Source organism: Pristis pectinata, chromosome 22 (genome assembly GCF_009764475.1).
Source record: "Pristis pectinata isolate sPriPec2 chromosome 22, sPriPec2.1.pri, whole genome shotgun sequence".
NCBI lineage: Eukaryota > Metazoa > Chordata > Chondrichthyes > Rhinopristiformes > Pristidae > Pristis > Pristis pectinata.
In genome coordinates this window covers 6,633,391-6,661,356 of record NC_067426.1, presented here as the reverse complement: position 1 = coordinate 6,661,356, position 27,966 = coordinate 6,633,391, and the positions used below count along the sequence as shown (strand labels likewise).

The 27,966-nt window shown below is 42.5% G+C and overlaps 2 protein-coding genes across 14 annotated transcripts in view; both read left to right on the top strand.

The window, feature by feature from the left end:
• pacrg (PARK2 co-regulated) overlaps nt 1-13,521 on the top strand; it is a 247,086-nt gene extending 233,565 nt beyond the window's left edge. For 2 of the 3 annotated variants that reach the window (XM_052036417.1, XM_052036415.1), the window contains one exon: nt 8,578-10,225. In XM_052036417.1, coding sequence (XP_051892377.1) covers nt 8,578-8,738 — 161 coding nt within the window. In that variant the 3' untranslated portion in view covers nt 8,739-10,225. Of the gene's footprint in view, nt 1-8,577; nt 10,226-13,481 lie in introns of those variants that run through there. The other variant, XM_052036416.1, reaches the window with a different exon arrangement.
• A 4,932-nt stretch (nt 13,522-18,453) lies between these two features.
• Nucleotides 18,454-27,966, top strand: part of qkia (QKI, KH domain containing, RNA binding a) — an 85,533-nt gene continuing 76,020 nt past the window's right edge. For 5 of the 11 annotated variants that reach the window (XR_007957999.1, XM_052036405.1, XM_052036407.1 and 2 more), the window contains exon 1: nt 18,478-18,871. Coding sequence is in view for 10 of the 11 variants with exons in the window: in XM_052036405.1 (XP_051892365.1) it covers nt 18,730-18,871 (142 nt within the window). In the remaining variant the exon portion in view is untranslated. Of the gene's footprint in view, nt 18,872-27,966 lie in introns of all 11 variants that reach the window. The other 6 variants (XM_052036406.1, XM_052036403.1, XM_052036408.1 and 3 more) reach the window with 4 other exon arrangements.

Below are 27,966 nucleotides of genomic sequence, written 5' to 3'. Positions count from 1 at the left end.
GGAGAAGAGAGAACATCTACGGTGGGTGGGGTCTTTGATTATGTTGACTGCTTTACCGAGGCAGCAAGAAGTGTAGACAGAGTCCATGGAGGGGAGGGTGGCTGGGGCTTGAAGCTCAAACTTCTGACTCGGAATGGAAGTATGGCCAACTGACACAGAGCTAAAACAAGACACATCAAAGCTATTGAACGGTTTTCTGTGACATTTATTTGTTGAAGTATACAATATAAATGCAATATTTTAGGATGAAGTCCAACAAACACAGCATGCAGAATGGAAGGACAACCAGGGAGGTGATGCAGAGGCATGGATGTGGGTGAATCCCAGCAGTAGATGCCTGCGGAGAGGCAGAGGTGAGCGACGAAGGCAATAAGGTAGTAGGCGTGAAGATTCGGGCAGTCTGTTTCAACCTGAAACAACATCTGGGGTGAATTGGAATCGAGTGAGGGAGGGAGGGAGGGTGGTGGGGGCTACAACAGAATGTCTATGGCAAAAGACAATGGCTTAAGTCCACGTGCAAATTTATTGTCATAGGTGTAGGTACACAGGGTATAAGTGCCATGAGAATTAGCTTTTTGTAGCAGCAGAACAGTACATTACAAACATAAGTTAATATAAACTTAAATTAACATAAATTATGCATAATTTACACGATAAAATAAACATGATGACACTAGTGCAAGTTGAGAGAGAGGAAAAGAAATATAGTCCGAGGTAGTGTCAGGGTTTTTCAGGTGGGTTCAAGAACCTGATGGCAGTGGGGAAGAAGCTGTTGTTGAACCTTGAGGTGTGGGTCTTCAGGCTCCTGTACCTCCTGCCTGATGGCAGCATTGAGAAGAGGGTATGGCCTGGATGGTGGGGGTCCCTGACGATGGATGCGTCCTGTGACCTTCCCAGTGTTTAAACGGAGACTGGCTGCAGGGCATGTCGTCTGACAGCCCAGAGATGGTGGATGAGTCAGAACAGGTGGGAATGAGACATAAGTTGGCCTTACTGGCACAAAACTGACACTGATTTTGAATGATGTTACCAAAAGGCAGCATGTTAATGGGGATGATCAGGAGACTCCCGGGATAACAATTCAGGAATGAGAAGCCAATTTAATGAGGCTTAAATTGGAACCAGATAGGGACAGTTCCACAAAGATGGACAACAAAACGAATCTTACCTCCATCAAAATGGCATCATTGGTTAATAGCTACTATAATAATTAATAGAAGCTTTTGCAGGGACAAAAATTCCATTTTAATTAGTATTTGTTGAAAGCATCATCAAAAATGAGATCATTCCGCTTTTTGGTTCTCCCAACTTATCCCATAGTGCAATATTCCATCCACAGATTTCTCATAACCATGTTGTAGTTATTAATGTAACATAGGAATTGCCTGTCAGTAGCTTGTGACTACCAGATTACTGCGAATCTTAGCACCTGGAAACCAAAAGTACTCATTAAAGGTATTTTTATATTCCAGCAAGGCAGTCAAAATGAAGCAAATGAGAGACAATCTGTCACAGTATAAATGGCCCAATGCTGAGGGAATCACAGCAGATTCACAGAAATGTGGGTTTCACAGTGTTCCACTTGAATAAGGAAACTAGTTGCAAGGAAATAAGTCTGTCTTCTGCATTTCCAGGGTAGTGAAGTGTTCACATTGGGCATCAGCCAGCTGCAGAAGTCACATGTCAAAGCTGCTCTGTAAACATAAAATCCTTTGGAGTTTTCCACGGATACTTAACTTTCATTAATTTGGTCGGGTAGTGGGAGGGGGAGAAATAACTTTAATTTGGTTACATTTTTGTTAAAATATTTTCATGTACACAAGTATTACACCCTCAGTGTGAAACTGTAACAGCACATTGTTTTTTCTGCCTTGGATAGGCACACTGTGCACATTTCACTACCAAGAGAAACTCCTGAAATTTCTGGGTGGGTGGGTAATAATTAATCTCAGACCGTGACTGAATTCGTACACAGCACTTGAATTCCACACAGTGCTCACTGTAAAGACTTTGTTTAGAAAGGAGTCATGATCTTTCCTGTCTCCTCCTCCCTCTCCCTTCCCCTCCCCCATCCTCCAGGGCGTGTTGTTTGCAAGCCTTTCTGGATTGCTGTTTCCTGAGTTCTGCTCCATCAGTAGGCTACAGCAACCTCATTCCTGCATGAGCTCACACAAGAACTCACACTGTGCAGACAAAGGCGATCTGTGCAGTGACAAATCTCCATTATCAGCCTCCAAACAGGCCGCTACTGTTCCCAGGGGTTGTTTTCATCATGATTCACTCCCAAATATTTCTATTTCACAAAATTTTATTTTCGGGCTGAATTCACTTTGCAAATTTTACAATTCTGCATTGCCTCTGACATTTCTTTGTGGGAAGTACTTTCTTGGGCTCCTCTGTTATCAGAAATGGATGTATCTGGCTCTTTCTTTACATGGGAAGTGTTGTTCATTTGTGCACAGTTCCAGATGAACCAATATAGACACACTGCCCCTCGAAGCATTAATTTGTCCAAATTACTTGGCAGAACAAATTAATTAACTTGAACCCAGCTATTGTTTATCCAATTTTCACTCTCCTTTTAGCATTTATAATGAATGAATCTGGCAAAATCCTGTTTGCTTCAAACATTAGGTTTAGATAAAGGAGATTTTTAAAACAGCTATTAATAATGATATGCTACTCTGGAATTAGCCATAGAGTTAGTGAATCAGAATCAGATTTATTATTGCTGACTTATATGACGTGAAATTTGTTGTTTTGCGACAGCAGTACAGTGCAAAGACATGAAATTACTATGAATAAATAAATAGTGCAAAAAAAGAACAAAGAGGTAGTGTTCATGGGTTCATGGACTGTTCAGCAATCTGATGGTGGAGGGGAAGAAGCTGTTTCCGAATCGTTGAGTGTGGGTCTTTAGGCTCCTGTACCTCCTCCCCGATGGTAGTAACAAGAAGAGGGCATGTCCCAGATGGTGAGGGTCCTTAGTGATGGATGCCACCTTCTAGAGGCACAGCCCCTTGAAGATGTCCTCGATGGTGGGGAGGGTTGTGCCCGTGATGGAGCTGGCTGAGTCTACAACCCTCTGCAGCCTCTCACAATCCTGTGCAATGGAAGACTCTGGAAAATTTACTGACACCATACTTAATCTTTCCTGTTCTTGCTTAGTGATACCACCTTTCCTGATTACCAGGGTCTCTACCAGAATAACCAATTGGTGTCCCAGGTACCGATGACACCAAAAGAAATACACTTATAGGTAGGTGGTACATGACCTAGTAGGCTGAACTTTGAACTACCAATCTGGCAGTGCTGCAAGTTTTTAGTCAGTTTATTTGTGGATATGGACATAACTGGCAAAACTGCCATTTATTGCCCTTTCCTAATTCCACCCAAACTGAGAAAGCAGTTAAGGAACATTAGTGGGTCTGGAGTCACATATAACCCAGACCAGAGAAGGGCTTTAGTTTTTAGCACAATCTGGTAAATTCAGACTTATCATTACTGAAACTAGCTATTGTTTTTCAATTCCAGATTTATTTAACAACTTAACTTTAAATTCTCCAGCTGCCATGGTGGGATGGTCCATGGATCAATGGTCCAAAATTCTGGCTACCAGTCCAGTAACTTAACCACCACATTACTCTAACCGTGGGAACAGTATGTTCAAGGTACTTCATGTCTTTGGTTTCAGCCAATCAGCAGTCTTATTTTCTTTATGGCTGGCTATCCCTTTGCCAATGTTGTGACTACGTCAAAGCTAGATTGGCTGATATGATTGAATGTTCCTTGGAACAGGATCGGATACCATCTGATCAAACCTTCAGGTGTAAGACCAACCAGAGTTGTTGGTTCTACTCCACCAAGATCCATGCTGATGAAGCATTGAATGAAGTCATTAATGCCTCAAAACTTAAAAAATGCTTTCATCTAATCTATTTAATTCAAAAGATTTATTGAAATCTGTAACTTACTTTTTGCAGCCTAGGTAGCTTTGGCTTGACAAGGTGAACATGTCATACCAGTGATGCAATAGTCTGGCACTAATTCTACTAAATTCTGGTTCCTTAATTATGTGTTCATTAACCACTACTGCCTTACACCAGGTTATCATCATTATCTCAGGTAAGGCAGCATTGCAGTGTATTACTGATATTCCTGAACCATGTTGTTCAAATAAGCTGGTATAGTGAGTCGTATTTCTGTCTCCCTGAGAAAATTTAACTCATAAACCAACTATCCAGTTTCTTCTGATGTTTCATGAAGCAGATCTATCATCTTAAAATATTTTAAATTGTTTGCCATTTCCAAATTATAGAGGCACCAGTCAATTCAGTATTTACATAAATAAGCTATATAAGCCTTAACATAGGATTCTCAGCTGGGTTAATATTTTTGGCAACATTGGCTAGAAAGTGAAAAATCTATTCAGTGACAAAGTTTTGCAGGACATTAGTGCTGGCTGAGAGGAGCACTGAAGTTTGCTATAATATTAATCGCACCATAGTAGTATACAGCTCACGAATCTTCAACAGCCATGGAAGTAGAGTAAAGGTTCTGGGTACATTCCTGAAACTCCAGAAATGTCTTCAGGAGAGAAAGGGGAGGAGGTGAAGAATATGGAAAGAAAAGTAGTCTATAATGTATCACACAACACTTGCAGATAAATGAACAGAGGATTTCCAACATTTTCTGTGTTTATTCAGATTTCCAGCATTTGTGTTAATTTGTTTTATTGTCATTAACCAATAGAGTGGACCTTGCAGTAAATGATGAGAAGCCATATTTCCTCTGTGGCAAATACCCAACATCTGTTTCTTATGCAGCTCCTGGTTTTTAATATCATGTTTGTATCCTGTGTATAATGATTAAAATAAGATGAGCTTACTTGTATTGCTGTGTACACTGCCAAATTAAATGACTGTGGTCAGATTTAGTATGATCAACCAGAGAGGCATGTGTGAGGTCCAGGGTGGTGGGGTGTGGGAAACAGGTGCATGAGCCCCTTGCCAATGATCACAGATCACATGAGGAACATTTATGTTGTGTGTATGTGTAGAATCCTAGAATGCTATGATCATTATGGTGCAAAATAAGACCATTTTGTCCTTTATGTCCAAGCTCGATCTTAGTAGAACAACCCAGTCCCACTTCCTGCTCTTTCCCCAGAAACCTGCAAATTATTTTTATCTCAAATGAAAATCAAATTGCCCTTTCATTTCCCTGATTGACTCTGTCTCCCTCACGGGCTGAGAGTTCCAGATTGTGACCACTCTCTCACAGAAATGATTTTCCTCCACCTTCTCCCTGTATCCTTTACCCATCATTTTGAACCTGTGTCCCTCAGTCCTTCAATCATTTGCTAACTGCAGCAGTTTTCCTCCAGTTACCTGACATCATGTACAAAATATGCACCTGTTCAATGCTCACCTCCAAACATGATTAAATATAAATTGCTGCTTGTGCCCCTGGAATTAAACCCAAGTTGAAGACGTGTATAACATAAAATCAGAAGTTAAACAACAAACATTTTTCCATCTTAAATCATTGGTTTTAGTAAAGTAATTTACTTCTTTCATGATAAGGTAGATTAGGTCACCATTAATTATTGTGATCTTGGAGAACATGAAAAATAACACATTGGTTTTGCTTCTCATGAATGAATGAGGTTTCCAAAAACAGCCTGTACATTACAGAAGCTTATTATGTTTCAGTAGAATTGCAGTTTTCACATCTTTAATTAAATGTATCTCAGTGTTTAAAAGGTGCAGTTGGGAACATTTGTTCTGCAGTATAGTGTTAGGTATTGTTGCATGTTTGTCTACAGAAACAAACAAGGTAAGAATTGGCATTGGCATGTCAATATTAAGACATAACATGATGCCGATGTTGTATTTGGAATACATTATTGTCCTTTTCCCAGCTACATTAAAGTGAATTAATAGTGGTTTTATTGCAGTTAATTTCTGAAGCTTTGAATCCACGTCCCTATTGTACTTGAAGTATAGATTTTGCTGTAGTTACAGTATGAATTTGTTTGAGGGAATTAAATTTACAGCTGCAGCACTTACATTAAATTCCACTTGTTGTTATGTCCAACCTGACAGCCAGATTTATGATGCCAAAGTGGGGGAGTAATAAAAATTAACAGGGTAGAAATATCTCTGAAGAAATCCACAGAAGCTGTAATTAACAGGAAGATTGGACACAAGTGGCATTAGATGAAAACCAATTAAAATATTTCTGACAAACATAGTACATAACTTTTGTGACTTGAAGCATAAATAATTAGTATTCTGCTTCCTCCGTCCAATGTTGTGAATGCTGGATAATGAACAACATTTTAAAATAGAGTGACATGGAGCATTGTGCTATGACAGACAATGGTACACCATTTAGGAATACTCCAACTACACCTGTTCCAAGCCCAACAACTGGCATGATGCTCCTAACCAGATTTAGAATGCACCAAGACTAGAATAGCACATTAGGACAAGCATGGAGTTAAAATAATTTCCAACCTAACTATCCCTGCAGAAAGAGTAAGAGGAATAGTCAGTGAGGTTTTAAAGTAGTTGAAAGGTTCAGTGAAGGGAAAAAGCCAGATTGGTAAATTGCTAAATTCTGGTGGGTAGGGAGACATCTATCTTGGTGCAGTGAAGCGATACATTCAATTGTGTTAAATTAATTCTTTAAGTTATTGCAGTCATTACCGGCAATAACTGGTCAACCCCAGTTACCATGAGAAGTAAGGAGGGGGCCTTCCTATTGAACCACTCATCATGCTACCAAGTGGTTTGTTTGACTATGTTGTTGTGGATCTTCTGTCCTGGCAAGTTTCTTTTCTTAAAGTGAGTAAGTTTTTAATGACAATCTCACTCCTTCTCTTTCACGGGTACCTGCTTTGAATTTTTCTTAAAATGGTATTCAAATTCTCAACATGTCAGAGGTTACAGTGGGACATAGATAGGATGCAAAGTTGGGCTGAGAAGTAACAGATGCAGTTCAACCTAGATAAGTGTGAAGTGGTTCATTTTGGTAGGTCAAATATGATGGCAGAATATAGTATTAATGGTAGGGCAGAGGTATATAAGATGATGAGAGGCATTGATCGGGTGGATAGTCAGAGGCTTTTCCCCAGGGCTGAAATGGTTGCCACAAGAGGACGTAGGTTTAAGGCGCTGGGGAGAAGGTATAGAGGAGATGTCAGGGGTAAGTTTTTTACTCAGAGAGTGGTGAGTGCGTGGAATGGGCTTCTGGCAACGGTGGTGGAAGCGGATACGATAGGGTCTTTTAAGAGACTTTTGGATAGGTACATGGAGCATGGGCTATGGGTAAGCCAAGTAATTTCTAGGGTAGGGACATGTTCAGCACAGCTTTGTGGGCCGAAGGGCCTGAATTGTGCTGTAGGTTTTCTATGTTTCTATGTCAAAGTGGTATCCAAATTTGCATCTTCTGGAGTGTTGGTCTGGGACTTCAAATTAGGAGTCCAATGTCAAATCACAACTGCAATAGATCTTACAGTGATATAAGCAAAGGTTTATCCAGTAATCAGGAGCACTTGGTGATGAAGCTCTCCATTTTATGAAAGGAAAGGTGTGGAGTGAAAGCCAATGAAAAACATGATGATGCTGGAGGAACTCAGCAGGCCAGGCAGCATCCGTGGAAAAAAGCAGGCGGTTGACGTTTTGGGTCAGGTGTTTCACCAAGTCTCAAAATCCATCCTTAATGGGGGGAACAGAGTTATTTGCACTTTTAGGACAGATATGTCCAAGCTCTAAGAGTATACCAATATCCTGGTATATTGACATAACTGTGAATGGTTTAACAAAAACTCCAAGAGTGGAAAAAAAACAAAGGCAATTAATAATTTTTCAAGACTTTTCAATTAAATGTTATCGAGGAATCCCAGGATTTTCCCTCAATGCAATGATGAGGAAGTCAGAAGATCTGTTCCACAATGGAATCTTGTATACTCCTTCCATAAGGAAGATAAGAATGTCAGTAGGAGCATCATTAGCTCATACAGTCTTTTGAACCTGCCCTACCATTCATTATCAGCATGATTCCTCCGTCCATTGATCTACACTCTCCCACCAGATCTCCATAACCTTTGGTGTCTCATTAGTCCAAAAATCTAAGTTATGAATATATTTACTGACTCAGCATCTCCGAAGTAGAGAATTCCAAAGATGCACAGTCTTCTGAAGGAAAAAATTTCTCCACATCTCAATCTTAAAAGGGCAGATCTTTATCCCCACTCTATGCCTCTGGTTCTAGATTTCCCCCATCGGTGGATACATCCCCACAGTATCAACCATGTTAAGCCCCCTCAGAATATTAAGTCTTGTGAGAAGATCTTTTTGTGCAGAATTGTAAGTGAGCCATTTTCAAGGAAACAATTTGGCCACATCCATGGCAGAACTCTGAACTATGTCACACTATAAGCAATTATCCAAGTTGATTCTTCTCGATGTCTCAAAAGCCTTAAATATTCCCCGAACAGAAAAAAATGTAATTGAATAAAATATATTCTTTTGATCTCTGAACTGATTGTCCTTTTTCTCTTCTCACCAGTAAACTCGGGAGATGGTATTGACTACAGTCAGCAGAAACGAGAAAATATTGGTGACCTTATAAGTGAAACTCTGGAGGTGTTTGAACGGTTTGGAGGGGAAGATGCATTCATCAATATAAAGTACATGGTCCCCACATACGAGTCCTGCGTACTAAATTAAGTAAATGGAAAAAAGCATGCATTGAAGAATTGAAATCTTTACTGGGCAAACTTATACTGTTGTACTTTAAAATCATCCAAATATTTTTCAGAAAATTAGATTGTTATTTGAAATAGAATCTTTTACAGGAAATACAAAAACAAAGCATTATTGATGGATAAAACAAGTTAGAAAATGACAATTGAATTAGCATTGCTTTTCTAATTTTCACGTTAATTTGATTTGATATATCCTCTTGAAACATCTCCAGCCACTAGAGTACTTTGACAATAAGTAACATCCATTTTATTAAATAATACTCTACACAAATTAGCTGAGCATTTATGAAAAACCTGTCCATGTACACAGAACAATAATATTGCCTACAGAAACACTGAATTGTTTGTTCAATAAAAACAATCATTTAGGAGTTAGTTTTCCTTATTCCATCTTTTTTATGCAAAGTCTATGAGGATGATTTTTCAGGTGCGGGTGTAGATTCCAGTGTTCTGATGATGTTTAGCGATATGCACCTCAAAGCAATGGCTCGTTGTTGAAATACTGCTACCTTTCATTACTTTAGGAAATCCCATAGCCACTACTTTTACACTGGAGCAACACACAAGATGCTGGAGGAACTCAGTGGGTCAGGCAGAATCTGTGGAGGGAAATTGAGATCTTTCATCTGGATTGAAAGATAGAGGGGGAGATCACTGGTGGTGGGAAGGGGGTCTACTGTCCATTTCCCTCCATTGATGTTGCCTGATCTGCTGAGTTCCTTCAGCATTTTGTCATAAAGTCGTAGAGTCATACAGCACAGAAACAGATCCTTCAGCCCAACTGGTCCATGCCGACCAAGATTCCCAACTAAGCTAGTACCATTTGCCTGCATTTAGCCCATATCCCTTTAAACTTGTGCTATTCATTTAAATGCCCAAGTGTCTTTTATATGTAGTTACTGTACCTGCCTCAATCACTTCCTCTGGCAGCTCATTCCATATACGGACCACCCTCCGGATGAAAAAGTTGCCCCTTGGGTTCCTATTAAATCTCTCCCCCCGACCCTAAACCTATGTCCTCTAGTTCTGTGATTTCCCAACCCTGGGGAAAAGTCTGTGCACATTCACCCTGTCCATGCCCCTCATGATTTTATACACCTCTATAAGGTTACCCCTCATTGTCCTACACTCCAATGAATAAAGTCCCAACCTGCTGTAACACTATTACAGCGCCAGGAAGCCAGGTTCAATTCTGGCCACTGTCTGGAAGGAGTTTTTACATTCCCCGTGTGTCTGCATGGATTTCCTCTGGGTGCTCCGGTTTCCTCCCACATTCCAAAGACGTACGGGTTAGGAAGTTGTGGGCATGCTATGTTGGCGCTGGAAACATGGCGACACTTGTGGGCTGCCCCCAGAACATTCTATGCAAAAAGATACATTTCACTGTGTGTTTCGATGTACATGTGACTAATAAAGATATCTTATCTTCTCACTACTCAGTCCCTTGCGTCCCAGCAACATCTTCATAAATCTCCTCTGCACTCTTTCCAGCTTAATGGCATCATTCCTTTAGTGGGGTGACCAAAACGGAACACAATATTCCAAACGCGGCCTCACCAACATTTTGCACAACTGCAACGTAACGTCCCAACTTCCATACGCAATGCCTTGTGTCTTGCTCCAGATTAGAGCATCTGCGGTCTCTTGTGTTTCTATTACGGCGCTAGTTACCCGGGTTCAATTCCCACCACTGTCTGTAACGAGTTTATACGTTCTCCCCGTGTCTGCGTGGGTTTCTTCTGGGTGCTCCGGTTTCCTCCCACATTCCAAAGGTGTACGGGTTAGGAAGTTGTGGGCATGCTATGTTTTCGCTGGAAGCATGGCGACACTTGCGGGCTGCCCCCAGAGCACTCTACGCAAAAGATGTATTTCACTGTGTGTTTTGATGTACATGTGACTAATAAAGAAACCTTATCTTTTCTCTACTTTTACACTGTACCCAGCAGCCAATTTGCCCACAGCAAGCTCACACAAACAATGTGATTAATGACTGGATAATCATTTAGTCATAGAGTTACACAGCACAGAAACAGGCCCTTCGGCCCAGCTGGTCCATGCCGATCAAGATGTCCCATCCAAGCTAGTCCGTTTGGCCCATAACCTTCTAAACCTTTCCAATCTATATACCTGACCAACTAACTTTTAAAAGCTATTGTTGTATGTGCCTCAATCACTTCCCCAGGCAGTTCATTCCACAAAGATACCACCCTTTGTGTAAAAAAGTTGCCCCTCAAGTTCCTATTAAATCTCTCCCCTCTCACCTTAAACTTATGCCCTCTAGTTCTTGATTCCCCAACCCTGGGAAAAAGACAGAGTGCATTCACCCAATCTATGGCCCAAATGGTGATGATTGAGAGATAAATATTGGCCAGGACACCACAGATATCTCCCTTGGTCTTCTACAAAAACAAAGCCTTGAGATCTTTCCTATCAGGGAGCAGTCAAAGCTTTGTTTTTCTGTCATAAAAATGCTGGAAACACTCATCAGGTCAGGAAGCATTTGTGGAAAAAGAAACAGAGTTAATATTTCAAGGCAAAGATCCTTTTTTAAACCTGAAACATTAAATCATTATCTTTCCACAGATGATCCTTGACCTGTTGAACATTTCCAGAGTTTTCTGGTTTTATTTGAGATTCCCAGCTTTTGCTTTTTTTGATTTTGTTTTCCTATATCCTGGAAAATTCCTGATGTACACACAATGCCAGTGACAAATCCTGACAACCCCCATGCAAATCATCAAACTCTGTAACTTAACAGGTAGTTTCTAATCGCTGAAATCGGCTGTATGTGTGTGGCTTCAGAGCTGATATAGATAGGATAAATTAATTATCAAACCCAACCTCGTGAATTTTGCTCTGAACAAGGCTGCTATAAATTTTTCAAATAAGGCCCAGAATACACAAGGTGTCCAGCCACAAAGGCAAAGGACTCTCCAGAGCAGGCAATAATCAAGAGACACAATGATCAGCTGGGTGCCGATGGCACTATTGGAATAACAGTGTCCATAGATTGAGGCTCACCAGGGATACAGCTACTGAACAACAGATTAATGATTAGTATTAATCTGCCGGTTGCAATGAAGGACTTGTTAAAGTTTGATCCAATTGTTAGGTGATGTTTTAATGGGCAACATTCTCACTGCCTCGGTAAAGCAGCCAGCATAATCAAAGGCCCCACCCACCCTGGACATTCTCTCTTCTTCTCCCTCCCATCAGACAGAAGATACAAAAGCCTGAAAGCACGTACCACCAGGCTCGAGGACAGCTTCTATCCTGCTGTTATAAGAGTATTGGATGGTTCCCTAGTATGATAAGATGCACCCTTGACCATACAATCTACCTCATTGTGACCTTGCACCTTACTGTCTACCTGAAATGCAATTTCTCTGTACTGTAACACTTTATTCTGCACTCTGTTACTGGTTTACCTTGTACTATCTCAATGCATTGTTGTAATGAATTGATTTGTATGGACCATATGCAAGACAAATTTTTCACTGTACCTCGGTACATTTGACAATAATAGAACCAATTTACCAATTTACCAACATCCATAGTGCAGAGCCCATTTGTATCCAATAAGTGACTTGCTGTACAGATTCAGACCCTAGTTAGAGACTGGGAAGGTTATCCACGTTTGCTTGTTTCCTGATTTTTGGCTGCAATGCTTAAACATGATTCACACCTGCATGGTGAAACTGTGGGAGGCTTGGACTGAGACCTGGTAACAGTTCCAGTCTCCACTGCATAATTCATAGAGGTCAACAAAACATAGTCACAATCAAAAGCACGATATGGGAAACATCATTACTGATTAAAACTCTGGTGGCCTTCAAGAGAAATTGTGTTGCTTGGACTGCTCACAAAGGTTTTGCGGTACAATCCTGCCAATTCTTACATAATTAATGCTCCATACTTTCTTCATCAAAGAGGCTTCTTTTTGAACTAAATGAGAGACACGGCCATAGTGGATGAACTCCCAACAGATTGCACCAAAGGAAGAGGTGGTGTTCATAAGGGACATTAGAAATTATTTCTATTCGTTTCTACCATGTAATTGTTTTAGTGCAGCTACAAGCTGCCAATTAATCTCTAACTGGAGAGGCACCTTCTGGGTCCTCCCATGCTAGAAGCATTGGGTTAATTGAGTGCAAACCTGCCTTCCAGGAGTGCTAATTAGCAATTAGGAGAAAGGTCTACTGTGGCACCAAACAAAGCTAAAGAGACACAAGAGACTGCAGACGAGCAAAGCTAACCCTGATATTCCCATAGAGATTGGTGAGGGGTGTCTGAATCAGTTAGGTCCATAATATCCTGCTATGGATCTGAAGCTATTGGATGGGTAACTTTTTCTCACACTGCTTTAATGAAATGGAGACTCACGGGACTGCAGATGCTGGAATCTGGAGTACCACACAAAACGCTGGAGGAACTCAGCAGGTCAGGCAGCATCTACGGAGGGAAATGGACAGTTGACATTTCGGGTCGAGACCCTTCATCTGGACTGGTTCTCGACCCAAAACATCAACTGTCCATTTCCCTCCATAGACGCTGCCTGACCTGCTGAGTTCCTCCAGCGTTTTGTGTGGTGCTTTAATGAAAGGTCATCCAACTAAAATATTCATTTCTTTTCTGTCTTTACTGATGCTGCCTGATCTTCTGAGCATTTTATATTTATATCCAGCATTTTGTATTTATATTTCAGGATTCAAGACTCCACATTATTTTGGATAAACCGATTACTTAAGTCTCCCACTCTAACAAAAGGCAGACTGAAGCCCATTGCCAAGTCCATCGACACATGAAGAACATGGATTATTTTCCAAATTAAATAACCTAAAACTAGAGTCAGTCAAGTGAAAGTAACCACTAAATTACACATTCATACATTCTCATTTGCACTGATTTAATTTAAGGCAGGAATTTCGGAGGGCTTGGCTTCACTTGGTGTGACACAGGGAAACCCTGAGGCACTATTTAAATGAAAAGCAAGGGAGTTATCACCTTTCAAGTATTTATTTCTCAATTGACATCACTAAAATGGATTGTCTGTATCTCATCACAATGCCATTGGTGGGATCTTGCTGTGCACACACCGGCTGTTATGAATCCTCTGTCACAACAGTGATTTCCCTTCAAAAGTACTTAATTGACTTTGGGAGTGTTTGGGGACATCCTGAAGTCGGGAGGATTGCTCTGTAAATACAAATATACCTCTCATTTCTCCAATTTCCATTGCGGTGACAGTACAGGTCGTTGACAGTTGCTTTTGGTCTTTTACCCTCTCCATCACCTCACCTGTGCCTTCTTCAGCCCTGAATCCTTCTCAGTCTCGGGACATTGGGATGCGATCAGCTTTCACAGATATGTTATTCAATACCATGACCAAACCCGTTGAGTTGAGTTTCCACCACTACATGTGGTCTCTGACTCTTGACTGGCTGTATCTAACAGATTCCCTCTGACTCTCGTTGGTATACAGATCCCAATCATTTTTATGATCATCTATTTTCTACTAGATACTCACCTGTGTTCTAACAGCTACTAAAGCTCTTATTCATCTTTTGTCACCTTCCAAATCAGTATCCACTTGACCTTCCAAGCTGCATCATTTATCTGTATCCATGACTCAGCCTTTGCGACTCTCAAAGGTATAGTTCAGTATCTTCTTTCTCATCAAATGCCTTTTTGTGTCTTTTCTATCCCTCTTTTGCAAACACAGACTGGAGGAGCAACACCTTATATTCCACCTGGATAGACTGCAACCCAATGGCATGAATTTAGAGTTTTCCAATTTTAGGTAATCCCCCATTTCCCCCCCCCCCCCCCATTCCTCCAGTCCTCCCATTTCTGTCCCCTTTCCCATAGCCCCTCCTTCACTCATCTTCCCCCTCCTGGCTCCATCCACCTAATTCACACACAGGTTCCCTCCCCCCTCCCTATCTCGTTCCGACTGTCATTCACCTCCCCCTGGTAGTTCCCATTCTCACCCCTCCTTATCCGAATTCAGCCCTGGTAGCCCTTTGTGTTCCTGCTTTATCTCCCTCCAGCAGCCATCTCATATCTTTGCCCTCCCCTCCCCCCACCTTGCTCCATCTGTTTTTTCCCTCTCTCTCTCTCTGTCATTCCCAACTCCACACCCAGCTCCCCTCCCCTACCTGACACAACCTGCCTGTCATCTTGCACCCCTCCTCAGTCCACCAATCGCCTCAGAATCCTTTCTCGCCACTCCCCTTCTCCTCTTTATGCCGGCCATCTCCCCTCTCAGTCCTGATGCAGGGTTTTGACCCAAAATGTCGACAATTTCTTTCCCACCACAGATGCTGCTCGACCCGCTGAGTTCCTCCAGGAGATTGTTTGTTGCTCCAGATTCCAGCATCTGCAGTCTCTTGTGTCTGCTTCAATATAATATTCCATCTTTGGATTCCCTTCCATCTTTGGATTCCACTGTTATTACCTCTTCACATTCATCTACATATCCTTCAAATTCTTGGGCTTTACTCCAAAATACCTCCCGTGAACCCTTCCATCCTCTTTGCCTTCCTCAAACTCTACGGAACCATTGGATTCTGCTTTTAGACATCACTCCAACTGTTCTATTATCACTGCTTGATGTAACTTATTTTTCACCAAATGCACTTTGGTAACATTTACAATGTGCCAGTGCATTATCATAACCACCAAGGCTTCTCCACTGAGTTATATAGACTTATATAGAACGTGCTCCCCGAGGTTATATCTGAACTCTCTTCCTTGCCAGGATTACCGAATTGGGGATCAGCCATAACAATATTAGGACCTAACTGCAAATAAGATTATACAGTTCATTAGAGCTGCTTTGGCCTCTGGTGGAGTTCCTAATTTAAGGGGATTCTTTCCAACAAGTCCTGTGATCTGGTAGTCTGCCAGTCTTAAAGACACATGGAGACTTTCCTCTATACAAGACTTATTCCTTGAATTTTCATTGGACTTTCTGAATTAATGTCATCAGTATAAAGGTAAAATCTATGGACTTTTCAGACTCATAGCTGAGACCGACTAATTCATAACCCAGGCAACTCTCAGTGGTTTATGGCCTTGGTCGCTACAGGCATTAATTGCTGATTTGGCAGTGGTACACTTTGAAGTATGAGACTGATACCATTCAGAACAGAGGCTGGGAAGCTGCATGTTAAACCTAAAAAGAGTTAAGTTGCAGCTTGTGAGATACACGAGCTTTTAAAACTCAAAATTCAGCCCGGTCTTTACTTTTCAGCTTATTTTTCATCTTTTCAAACTTGATGATGTACTGCACTATAAACTTGAATATACACCTTGGCTTCTCCATATAAAAATAAAATACACATGCCTCTTTTCAGGATAGAAAAATCTAAGCATCACTCTTTTTGCTTTTGTCAACAAATGCTGCTATCAAGCTTTCAAGTGAAGAAAATAACTAAGGAACAGATGGCATGGGAGCACTGCATACAGGGTGCAGCAAAGAAAAATCACGTAATGAATCACACGTCCAAAAAATGTCTTCTGTTCTACTGGTTTCAGTGAATATCAATGATATGTGAAGGAGAGCGTTATTCAAAGAGTAGGAACTACATTTTCTCTGTTGGGTAACCTGAATTCCAGTTATCAAGGCTCTAATGTTTCAAGAGCACATTCAAATTTGATAACATTTTAAGGGATCACATCATTTTATTATCACTTTTTTTAACTAAGGCAAATGGGTTCAAGTAAGTAGCCTTTTACCTCTGCTCATGTACAATGTATTTGTAGAATGCACAGTACACATATAAGCATTGTACAAATTAATTTGAATCTTAATAAATACTTAGCTATTTCATTATCTCATGTTTTGATTTTGTGAGGCTTTTTGACTTCAAATCCTGATCCCCATTCTGTGAACAGGCTACCTCCATCCCAGAAGCCCTCCCAAATCTGGAAGAATGCTGGCAAACTGAATGGAACGATGCAGTTGTCCCAAATAAACACCCTGACTCAAGAGCTAAACATTGCACCTCCTGGTTTTGGCATTGTTCAAAGACACGAATGTGTCATCAGTCACATCAACTGGTTAATCCACACATCTCCTCTGCAAATGGAAAATTAAAGACAAGCCACAATGTTACTGACTCATATAGAAAGGAGGCCATTTGGCCATTGGCTCCATGCCAGCTCCCAACACAGCAGCCCCATTCCCTCGCTCCTTATTTTCCTACGACCTGCATTTTTTTCTCACATGCCCATCAACTTCCCTTTGATTCTTTTGTCACTTACTTACACTCAGGGATAATCTACAGCTGTCAATGAACCTACCAACACGTGCTTGGGATGTGGGAGGAAACCAGGGCACCCAGCGGAAACCACTTGGTCACAGGGAGAAAGAGCAAATTCTGCATAGATAGCACCCGAGGTCAGAATCAAACATGGGCCTTTGGTGTTATGAAGCTGCATGGTTAACTTAAGTCACAGTGGAAACCAAACTATGGACCATTTAGTACTGTATTCTGTATTTCTTCAATAGAGAACCAGCAAAACTCCACTAAATTCTTCCTGAAACACTTTTTTGGCCTATAAGGCTGGCATTCAACCTATTGCCACATGTAAGAGGATCCTTGCCTTAGTATAGTCTACTGGCTTGCATAATAGCCTTAATCCAGTTAAAGAACTCTGACCTCACGATCTACCTTGCACCTTATTGTCGACCTGCACTGCACTTTCTCTGTAGCTGTGACACTTTGTACTGTTATTGTTTTTACCTGTACTACCTCAATGCACTCTGTACTAACTCAATGTAACTGCACTGTGTGATGAATTGACCTGTATGAACAGTATGCAAGACAAGTTTTTCCACTGTACCTCAGTACAAGTGACAATAATAACCAATACCAAGATAAACTGTCAAAATGCTCCTGGATGGGCAAATTCAAGTCCAATGTTACAACGAGAAACCTTGACTTGAATAACTTAAGGACTTTTTATAAAAGTCAACCAGAAAGCTTTGCTTTGGCACTTTTGTCTGCAGAACATTGAATTTGGAGACGCAGGAATTTTAAGTTTTCTACATCAGATCCTACGTGTTATACAAAAGAAAGATGCAGAAAAGTTTAATTTTGTTCTTTGGAATGGTAGAAGCTTAAAGAGGGCAAAATCAGCTAGTACCAGTCAAAATTTGTGACGGAGTTGGCTCCACACTAGAATTCATAATACAATGCATACACTACTGGCGAGGAACTGAGATGACATGCTATAGCATGCATTGCATAAAACACCAATCAATTTTGTCAAAATTCCAGCACAGTCGCTTCGTTGTCCCTGGTTTAGAAGATAAATACTATCTTGCTCGGCAGCTGTAAGCATTCAGGCAGTAGAGTACGTCTCTCAAATGTTTCTGCAGAAAAGATACATGCACAAAACAAATGTTTGTCAGTTATACATGCATGTGAACAGTTTCATATTGTGAGAGGAGAAAAAGAGGGCAGCACCACGAAAACAAAGCAACCCATAGGGAATAATCCCTCTCTGCTTCCACCCGCGCATGCGCCACCCGCGGAGTGGGCGGGGCCTGCGCTCGCCGCGCAACCCAACTTGTATGTTGCCCCGGCCAGATCCCGCCCACTTTGGCCGAGCGGATTGGGCCGCTGGAGACGGGCCGGCGGCACCGCGGGGCAGCGATTGGAGGGGGCGGCCCGTCAGTTAGCGGTCGGCGTGTGGCGGGGTAGGTTGGTCGGGGTAGTTAAGCGCGGCGGGCGTGTGGCGGCGGCGCCGGGGGAGGGGTTTTTACACACGGCGGCGGCTGGGGCTCGGCACAAAGACCTCGGAGCGGCCGGGCGCTCGGTGCAGGCGGCCTCTCTCGCTCTCTCTCACTCACTCACTCTCCGTGTGTGGCGGGCGGCGGCGGTGGTGTGGCGGGCGGCGCGGTCGGCGTGTCCTCGCACACACTCGCTCAGTGCCGGGCGGCGATGGTCGGGGAAATGGAAGCCAAGGAGAAGCCGAGACCCAGTCCCGACTACTTGATGCAGCTGATGAACGACAAGAAGCTGATGTCGAGTCTGCCCAACTTCTGCGGCATCTTCACCCACCTGGAGCGGCTGCTGGATGAAGGTCGGTGGAGGGAGGGAGGGGAGTGGGAGAGGGGATTCGGTGGGGTTTGAGGGAGGGAGGGAGTGGGGTTTGAGGGAGGGAGGGAGTGGGGTTTGAGGGAGGGAGGGAGTGGGGTTTGAGGGAGGGAGGGAGGGGGGTTTGAGGGAGGGAGGGAGTGGGGTTTGAGGGACGGAGGGAGGGGGGTTTGAGGGACGAGACGGGGGGGTTTGAGGGAGGGGGGTTTGAGGGAGGGGGGGCTGAGGGAGGAAGGTTGAGGGGCGTGGGGGAGGGGTGAAGGGGGAAGGGAAGAAGGTTGAGGGACGTTGGGGGGAGGGAGGGGGGTCGAGGGGTGTGGGAGGGAGGAAGGTTGTGGGGGGAGGGTTCAGCAACATGAGGGGGAAACAGGAAGGGGAGGTTGGGGGAGGAATAGGGTCGAGGGAAGTGAGGAGAGGAGGGTTGAGGGGAGAAGGAAATAGCGTTGAGGAAGGTGGAGGGGAACAGGAGGGGAGGGAGGGCAGTGAAGGGGTTGGGGAAGTGGATGGAGAAGAGAACGGGGTGAGGGGAGAAGGAAGAGGACAACTGAGGGAAGTGGGAGGAGGATGGGGTTGAGGGAGGGGAGGAAGTAGGAGGAGAGGGTGAGTGGGGATGGAGAAAAGAGGGGGAAGTGGAGGAAGAGCAGAGTTGGGGGAAGTGAGGCAGGATAAGAGGAGGAAAAAGGGGACTGGGGAAGTCGGGGAGAAGGAGGGGAGTTGGTAAAGAGTTGAGGGGGTGAGGGAAGTGGGGAGAAAGAGCTGAGGGCGGGGAGGTGGAAGGGTGAAGTGGGAGAGGAAATGGAGGGTGAAAGAATGTGGAGGTAAAGGGGAGAATGGATGGGACAAGAGGGAAACAGTTGGGGCTGGCATGAGGATGGGGAGACGATCCCCTGGAGGAGGAGGGGTGGTGGTGAGGTGCATTCCCGGGGCAGAGGGAAAAGATCTCTCTCCGCCACCCTGAGAGGGAATCGTACTGATTTTTAAAAACTTCAAGAGTTGACATGGGGTCAATTTTCACAAACAAAAATCAACCCGACCGAGTCTTGTCGGCGTCGCCCGCTCTCTTCCCGCCCCCACCCCCCACCAATAGGGTGGGTGGGCGGGCGGGCAGGGACTGGCATACAACACCGGCTTGGTGGGGAAATTATTAATCAATCAAACTTTCACATACCACAGATATTACTGAATTTAAATTAAAGAAAATAACTTGTAGAAAAGTTAGAGCTGCTAAGAATATTTCCCTGTAGTAGTTGGGTTCTGTATTTGTCATGTTTCTCTCCAGCCCACAATGTGAACTAGCAGGCCTCGGTTGATGCCTACGTTTTGCAAGAGGCGTCATTAAAACTTTTTTTCTCTTCTGTCTCCCAAGATTACAAACCCAGATGTCTTGGGGTTAACTAGTGAACTGCAGGCTGTCGGGGTTCTGGTGCTTCCAGGAGGGTTGGAGGGGCAGTTATTTTGTTTTCCAGACGGTTTGAAATGTTTTGCGAAGTTTGCTGAAAACTTTTTTTTGTTTTTCGTGCGCAGTCGGGAATCTTTCCAGAGGAAGTCGAGCCTCCTTTTTCCTGCTCTTGCACCAAGTCATGTTGTTTACGGTCATTGTTGCGAAATTCGTCTGAAAATGTCGGTTTTTCGTTTTCAGCTATTGCCCCCTTTTTAAAAACAATGCATTCTTGTTGAAAGGCGAAGGCCACGGATTTTTGTTTCGCCCACCCTTGAAGCCCACATCGGAAAGTGTAATCACATTGCAAATACAACTCCAGATCCAACACTAGGCTGCGCTAGACGATGCAAAACAATTTTCAGATCGGTCCTTGACGAGACCGATGCTGAATTGATTTCCTAAAATCACTGTTTACAGCAAAGCATTAAATAATTAAAAATAATCGGCAAAGCTAATTTCTATGATAATTGTTTTATCAAATTCCCTGACAATTATTGTTGGTGAGCGGCTTTCAGTGCTGGTGGTTAAATGACAATTGCTGCTGGGTAATCTTTGTTTGATATAATTACTGAACAGTTGCTTTAACGTGGTTTGTATTACTTGGTTACCTGAGAGAATTATGGTAGCCAAACACAATCTATTGATCCTGCAATGCTTCCTGCTGAGCAGCTTTTGGTGATCAGAGTCCAAGTGCTTAGATTTCTCTTAGAGTAAATCCCCCTCTCATCTAGCTCCTGTTTATTTGCAAATCAACATAGTCAGGATTGGTGTTGTGCTGACTTTACAGCAGTGTGATGGTGAAGCATCAGGGGACCTCGGCTAACCATTGTTTTGGAGTCTGTGGGTGGTTTCTTTTGCCTCCTTATTTTACCGTCTGTTTTTTGGATGAGACTTTAAATATAGAGGCCCTGTCTGTGTACTTGGATGTAAGATGCCCCATGGCATGATTTGAAAGAACAGGGGAGCCTTCCATGCTTTCGTGGTCAGCATTAATCCCACAATTTGCTTTCAGTGATTATTTGGTCAGAATAGCATTGCTGTTTGTGAGGACTTGCTGTGTGCAGATAATCTGCTGCAGTTTGTACGTTGCAATCTTGATTATGCTTCAAAAGGTGCTTGATTACCCGTAGAGCGTGTGAGGATGTCCTGAGCTTGTGAAAGCAGCAAATTTAGGCACAGGTCTTTTTCGTGGTTCATGTTGTAAATGGGCCAAATTATCTTAAATGTTATGACTGTGATACCAGTATTCTGATTCCTCCTTTGTGTCCAACTGTAGTTTAGGCTGCAGGTTTTTTGGGCTGCAAAAATGAATTATTCCAAATACTGCTTGTAGGCTATATCTGGGTATTGCAGTCTTGTGTATCTTTCTGGGTTCTGCCATGGAAGAAAGTCTCCAACTAGCTTGACCAGGGTATTGTAAAGTTTACACCATTACTGTAGACTTGTGTGGCATCTCATTCTGGTTATATATCCTGTATTCCTTGAGGTACCCCACTGTGGGAATAGATAGCCATTAATTGCGCGTGCTCTTTAAGGAGCACTATTCTGCATTTTCCAGTATTTTTCCTATATTTTTTAGCCATAAACAGGAGGCCTTTCTTCCATTTGATGTGCAGATAGGATCACTTTTCCAGCTGCCACTTCAATCTTCTGCCTACCTCCTCGCATTGCAGTTCAAATTTTCTTTGAGCTTTATTTCTTAAGCAGTCCCCTGATTTCAATTGCATTTCATTTATTTTTGGTATTGGGCAAATATTATCGGAACTTTGAGGAAGGTTTGAATAAAACGTAAGAGTAAGCTGTAGTAAAGGTTTGCAGCATGAGGTGCTGCATGTGGAGGTCTATAGCTATCTTAATGCAATCCTGAAATTTCAATTTATGCCTTTATCTGGGTCTGAATTTTTACATATAGTCACTGTCAACATGTTGCTTCCTGTCACATTCCAAATGACCACTACCTCTTTGACATTGATACGTGGCTTATGCATTTCATTCTTTGTCTGCAGTATGCACGGTAACGTGCTGTTCAGCGTGCAGGATTTATTAGGTATTAGCTCAGATTAACTTTTCAAATGTCTTTGCTTTATATTTGAAATTAGAGTTTGGGTTTGTATAGAACAATATTAGATATGTTAGTATGCACTTTAGTGGACACACTTCTATATGGTTGACTCATCTGAAGCCATTGCAATTTCTTTTAAATCTTTCAAGATAATTGCTTTGAATTTTTTTCCATGTGCTTATTGGTCACGTCTCATCAGAGTCAAAATTGCTAATATTTTTAGAAGTTAATTCATCTCTATTCCTCCATTTCTCTCTCCCTCCCACTCCCTCAACTTTGTTCAGCAATGTTATTTTAATTGTACAGGTTTTAAATGGGTCTGTTGTATGTTTTGACTGTTAACCATTATTAAAAATTGGAGAATGCTGTATGAAAGACTACTGACCACATCAAGCAACCCAAGTCATCAGAACTCTGTTCAGTGAAGTGAACATCTAAAATTGGAGTTGGGGTGGGGAAGAAAAAGACGCAACACAGAAACCAATTCTTTGGCTACTGAGTCCATGCCAGCCATCAAGTAACCATTTACATTAATCCTACTCTAATCAATTTTATTCCCCCCACATTCCCAACAATCTCCAACCTCTTCCCCCCCCCCCCCCCCCCCCCCCCCCCGGATTCTGTTACTCACCTACACACTAGCAGCAATTACGTGCCCAATCTGCCTGGGTATTTCTGAATTGTGGGAGGAAACGGGAGCACCTGGGGGAGGCCCATGTGGTCACAGGGAGAATTGGCAACCTACACACAGTGCTGGAAGTCAGCTTTGAACCTGCGTCACTGGAGCTGTGAGGTGACAGCTCTACTATCCGTGCTGTAACCTTTCTTCACCTTTACCATTAATTTTTCCTTTCTTCCCCTCACCTACCGCTTACAATATGGTAGAGCAGGTTTATTCATGCTTTTCGGGCACATACAGCCTGTACATTTAACATTTAGTACCCCCTAAGCAAATACCACTTTAGGATTGATAATCAATAAACTACAGATACTGGAAATCTGAAATAAAAACAGAAAATAGTGGAAGCACTCAGATTGGAAGATGCGACCTGACCTGTTTTAAAACACTCCTCTTATCAGTCATTATTGGCGATACTTTAAACTAACTTTTGCAAGTGTTCTTGGGTATGGGTGAGATGAGTGTGTTGATTTTGGCTTTGGCTACAATGTCTAGATAAATGTTGGGATTACAAACTAAATCTTAATGGGGGAAATGCCCCTGTTTTCATCCATGCCAGATACTTATTGATTTGGTATCTGCAGATTCACAAGTGTTAAGTCTGGTTGGTCTGGAAGGCTGCAAAGTAATGAAGCAGAAAGATGAGAAATTGCTCGTGGCGTGGATACAACTTTAGATTTGATTGACATTTGATTTGCTTTCTGTCTCCCTGTCTTCCTGGTTGTCAGCTGAGGAACTGTGGCAATATTAGCAGGCCTTTGTTGTGTCTAGTTGAAGGACAAGTCCTTGATTTGATACCTCCTAAAGCTTTTTTCCCCAGAAGATGGATAATGCATCTGACATTTGGCATTTCATTGTGCTAACATGGTAATGTAGCTGAGGAAAGTCATTCAACAACTGGTTTTTCCAAGGTGCCTTCTGCACCATTTTAGCACGGTGGTTGATTGCACAATCTGAAATCAGCTGTGACACTACATATGGTCTGGTTCAGAGGTGATCCTTTTAAAGAAAACAATATTCTAAGGAGGGCTTATGAAAGATAAATGCTGAGATGCTGTCTCTCTATGTGGGGGCATCTTGAACTAGGGGAGAATTTTCAGAATTAGAGGTCCACCAGCTAAGATGTTGAGGGATTTTGAATATTGAGAGTCTTTGGAATTCTCTATCGTAGGGAACTGTGGAGGCTGAGTCATTGACTATATTAAAAGCTGAGCTAGGTGCACTTCTAGGTCTATAGGGAAACCTATTTTGGGGAAAGAGGCAGGAAAGTAGAGCAGAGGCCATGATCCAAATAGTTGCTTACTGAATGGCAGAGCAGGCTTGAGCTCACGTGCCCTACTCTTATTTTTGTTTTCTCACTGGCTTCTGGCAGTTGCTAGGGAGAAGGGTGGAATTGGTGGCTAGGGAACCATGTTGGTTACGTAGATCAGTGACTGGTTTTTCCAGTACTTTTGGGGGGGGGTGGGTCGTGGTGGGGGAAGAAATATTCTGTTCATTCAGTCTGATGGGTAAGCATTTTGCTGTTTTGGAGATTAGAGATTGCGATGGAATGCTGAAGTAGAAGATTGGGAGGCAGCTTTCTGGGTATTCAACCATTTAGGCAATTGATAAGATATTACTGTTCTCTTCCTCAGCCCTGCCCAATAAAAAAAACAAAGCTGTTACTGAATTAGCTTTGATTTCTGCTGCTTCATCTTGCTCTATTTCCCACAACACCAGCCATGTACCCACCCAGATATTGTTCTTTTGTTATCTGTTCTTTCCTTTAGACTAATAATGTGTTTTGCATAAATGACCTGCCTGTGTTAGTTTAGCTTTAGTGTCACCGTTTCATTGTCTGGTATATTTGATCTAAATTTTATTCTGTTATCAAATGTTCAGTTTTGAACTGCTGGATGAGGATGATTTCTGTGGAGGATGAAAGTGGTTCAGTTATTGCATGTGCAGTCAGTGTGACTGTTGCTTTGCAAAATTCTGATAGTTTAATGTCCCTTTTGTCACGTTGAGCCTTACAAGATTCATGTAATCTCACTTATTTCATCTTGGATTGCATTGTCTGATATGGTACATCCTTAGATTGCTGAAAATATTTTAGTGGAAGTCAGAATTATGCAGAAATCGATCATGTTTTATAGTTGTCAGTGGTCTGTCCAATTTTGCTAGACTTTAGGAACTGGACTAGCTATTGCAATGAAAATTAAGAGTAAGGCTACCATACTAGCTGAAATATAGCTTATTGCCACAATAAATTTCCATAAGTTTTGGATGGTGGAACTGTTCCTTCACCTATTTTAGATAAATCTGTGAATATGTTTGAGGAAGAGGTGTAAGTGTCACTTATTGGTGCCAAGTTTATTTTTTGGCTGTCCTTAGAAGGGCACTCTTTTGGAGGAGGTGGTGTTGGCAGTCTTAAAGCATGTAAAGGTGGATAAACCCCTGGGGCCTGACAAGGTATATCCTAGGCTACAAGGGAGGAGATTGCTGGGGCCTTGTCAAAGGTGTTTGTATTTTGGTTAGCCACAGGTGAGGTACCAGAAGACTGGAGGGTGGCTAATGTTGTGCCTTTATTTAAGAAAGGTTGCAAGGACAAGCCAGGGTACCATGGACTGGTGAGCATTGCATTGGTGACAAAGTTATTGGATGGGATTCTGAGGGACAAGATTTACCAACGTTTGGAATGGTACAGTAGTGTAGCGGTCAGTGTAATTCTATTACAGTGCCAGCGACCCGGGTTCAATTCTGGCCACTGTCTGTAAGGAGTTTGTACATTCTCCCTGTGTCTGCATGAGTTTCCTCTGGGTGCTCCAGTTTCCTCCCACATTTGAAAGACGTACGGGTTAGGAAGTTGTGGGCATGCTATGTTGGCGCTGGAAGTGTGGTGACACTTGCAGGCTGCCTCCAGAACACCCTATGCAAAAGGTGCATTTCACTGTGTGTTTCAATGTACATGTGACTAATAAAGATATCTCATAAAAGTAAGGACTGATTAGGGTTAATCAGCATGGCTTTGTTTGTGGAAGATCATCTCACAAATTTGTTTTTTTTTAGTAAGTGACCAAGAGGTTTGACAAGGGCAGGGGGATGGATGTTGTCTACATGGACTTTAGCAAGGCCTTTGACAAGGTCGCACATGGTAGGCTGGTCCAAAAGGTCAATATATGGGATCCCAGGTAAGAGAGGACATGGGATACAAAATTGGCTCAGTGATAGGAATTAGAGGGTGGTAGTGGAGTGTTGTTTTTCACAAGACAGTCTGACCAGTGGTGTGACATAGGGATTGATGCTGGGTCCTTCATTGTTCACATATTAGCGACTTGGAAGAGAATATAGGTGGCATGATTAGTAATTCTGCAGATTCCACAATAGCGTCAATTTTGGTGTACAACGAAGAAGGTTGTCTAAGGTTACAACAGATTTAGATCAACTGGGAAAGTAGGCAAGGAAATGGTTGATGGAATTTAATTTGATAAGTGCAAAGTGATACTTTTGGGCAAGTTAAACCAGAGCAGGACATACACAAGTGAATGGTAGGGATCTGGTGAGTGTTGCTGAATAGAGACCTTGGAATACAAGAACGTAGTTCCCTGAAACAGACAGAATGGTGAAGGTGGCGTATGGTATGTTTGCCTTCATCAGCTGAGGCATTAAATATAGGAGTTGGGACATCATGTTATAGTTGTACAAAATGTTGGTTAGGCTGCAATTGGTGTATTGTGTACAGTTCTAGTTGTCACACTATAGGAAGGATGTGATTTAAGCTAGAGGGTGCAGAAAAGAATCACAGGCATATTGCCAGGACAGAAGGGTGAGAGTTATAAGGAGAGACTGGATAGGCTGGGATTGTTTTCCTTGGAGTGAAGGAGGCCAAGGGGTGACTTCATAGAGGCTCAAAATTGAGAGGCATAGGGTAGATAATTGGTCTCTCTTCCGGAGTAGGGGAGTCTAAAACTAGATTGCATAGGTTTAAGGTGAGAGGGGGAAGATTTAAAGGGGATCTGAGGGTTAAGTTTTTCCATAGTGGGTGGTGGGTATATGGAATGAACTGCCAGAGGAAGTGGTGGAGGCAACATTTAAGGCATTCAAACAAGTACATGGATAGGAAGTGTTCAGAGGGATATGGGCCAAATGCAGGCAACTGGGATTAGTGTAGATGGGTATCTTAGTGCACATGGATAAGTTGGGCCAAAGGGACTCTTCCTGTGCTGTATAAATCTGAATCTGTACCTCTGCTTATTGTCCATCCCCCCAACTACACTTGAAGTGGGTAGCTTTCAAGGCCGCTTCTGAAGGTGTTTGACTTGGCCACATTGGTGGATTTGGGATCTGGGTAAGGACTGCAGATTTCCTCTAAAGGACATTGCCATTGAAAACCCATTTGGTACTCCAATCTGGTAATCATCATCATAACCTCGAATTTTAAAAATATCAGTAAAAGTAACTTAAATTCCATAGCTGCCATGGTGGATTGAAACTTGAGCCACTGGATTGTTTGGTAACTTAATTGCTGCACCATCACTGTGTCCATTTTTGTTTGGAATAGAGTTCAGAAAACGTCATTTTTACTGGAATCTCTTGTTCTGTTTATGAATTAAAAATGCAAGGCCCATTAGATGTGAGGCACAGAAACTTCTATCATGAATCTTTGGAACACTTCCTCAGAAGGTGGTGGAAGTGGGGTCTTTGGATCGTTTTAAGCGGGAGGTAGATTCTTGCTAAGTAAGTGATTGAAAGCTTATGACAGGGAAATGGAAATGCAGAGTTGAGATTACAGTAGGATCTGCTGTGATCTTATTAAATGGTGCGATGGACTTGGGTCTAAGTGGCTTTATGCTTCTAATTCATACCTATGCATGTAAAAGCCCTGATTAACATTTGCTTGCTTCATTTCTCATTGACATT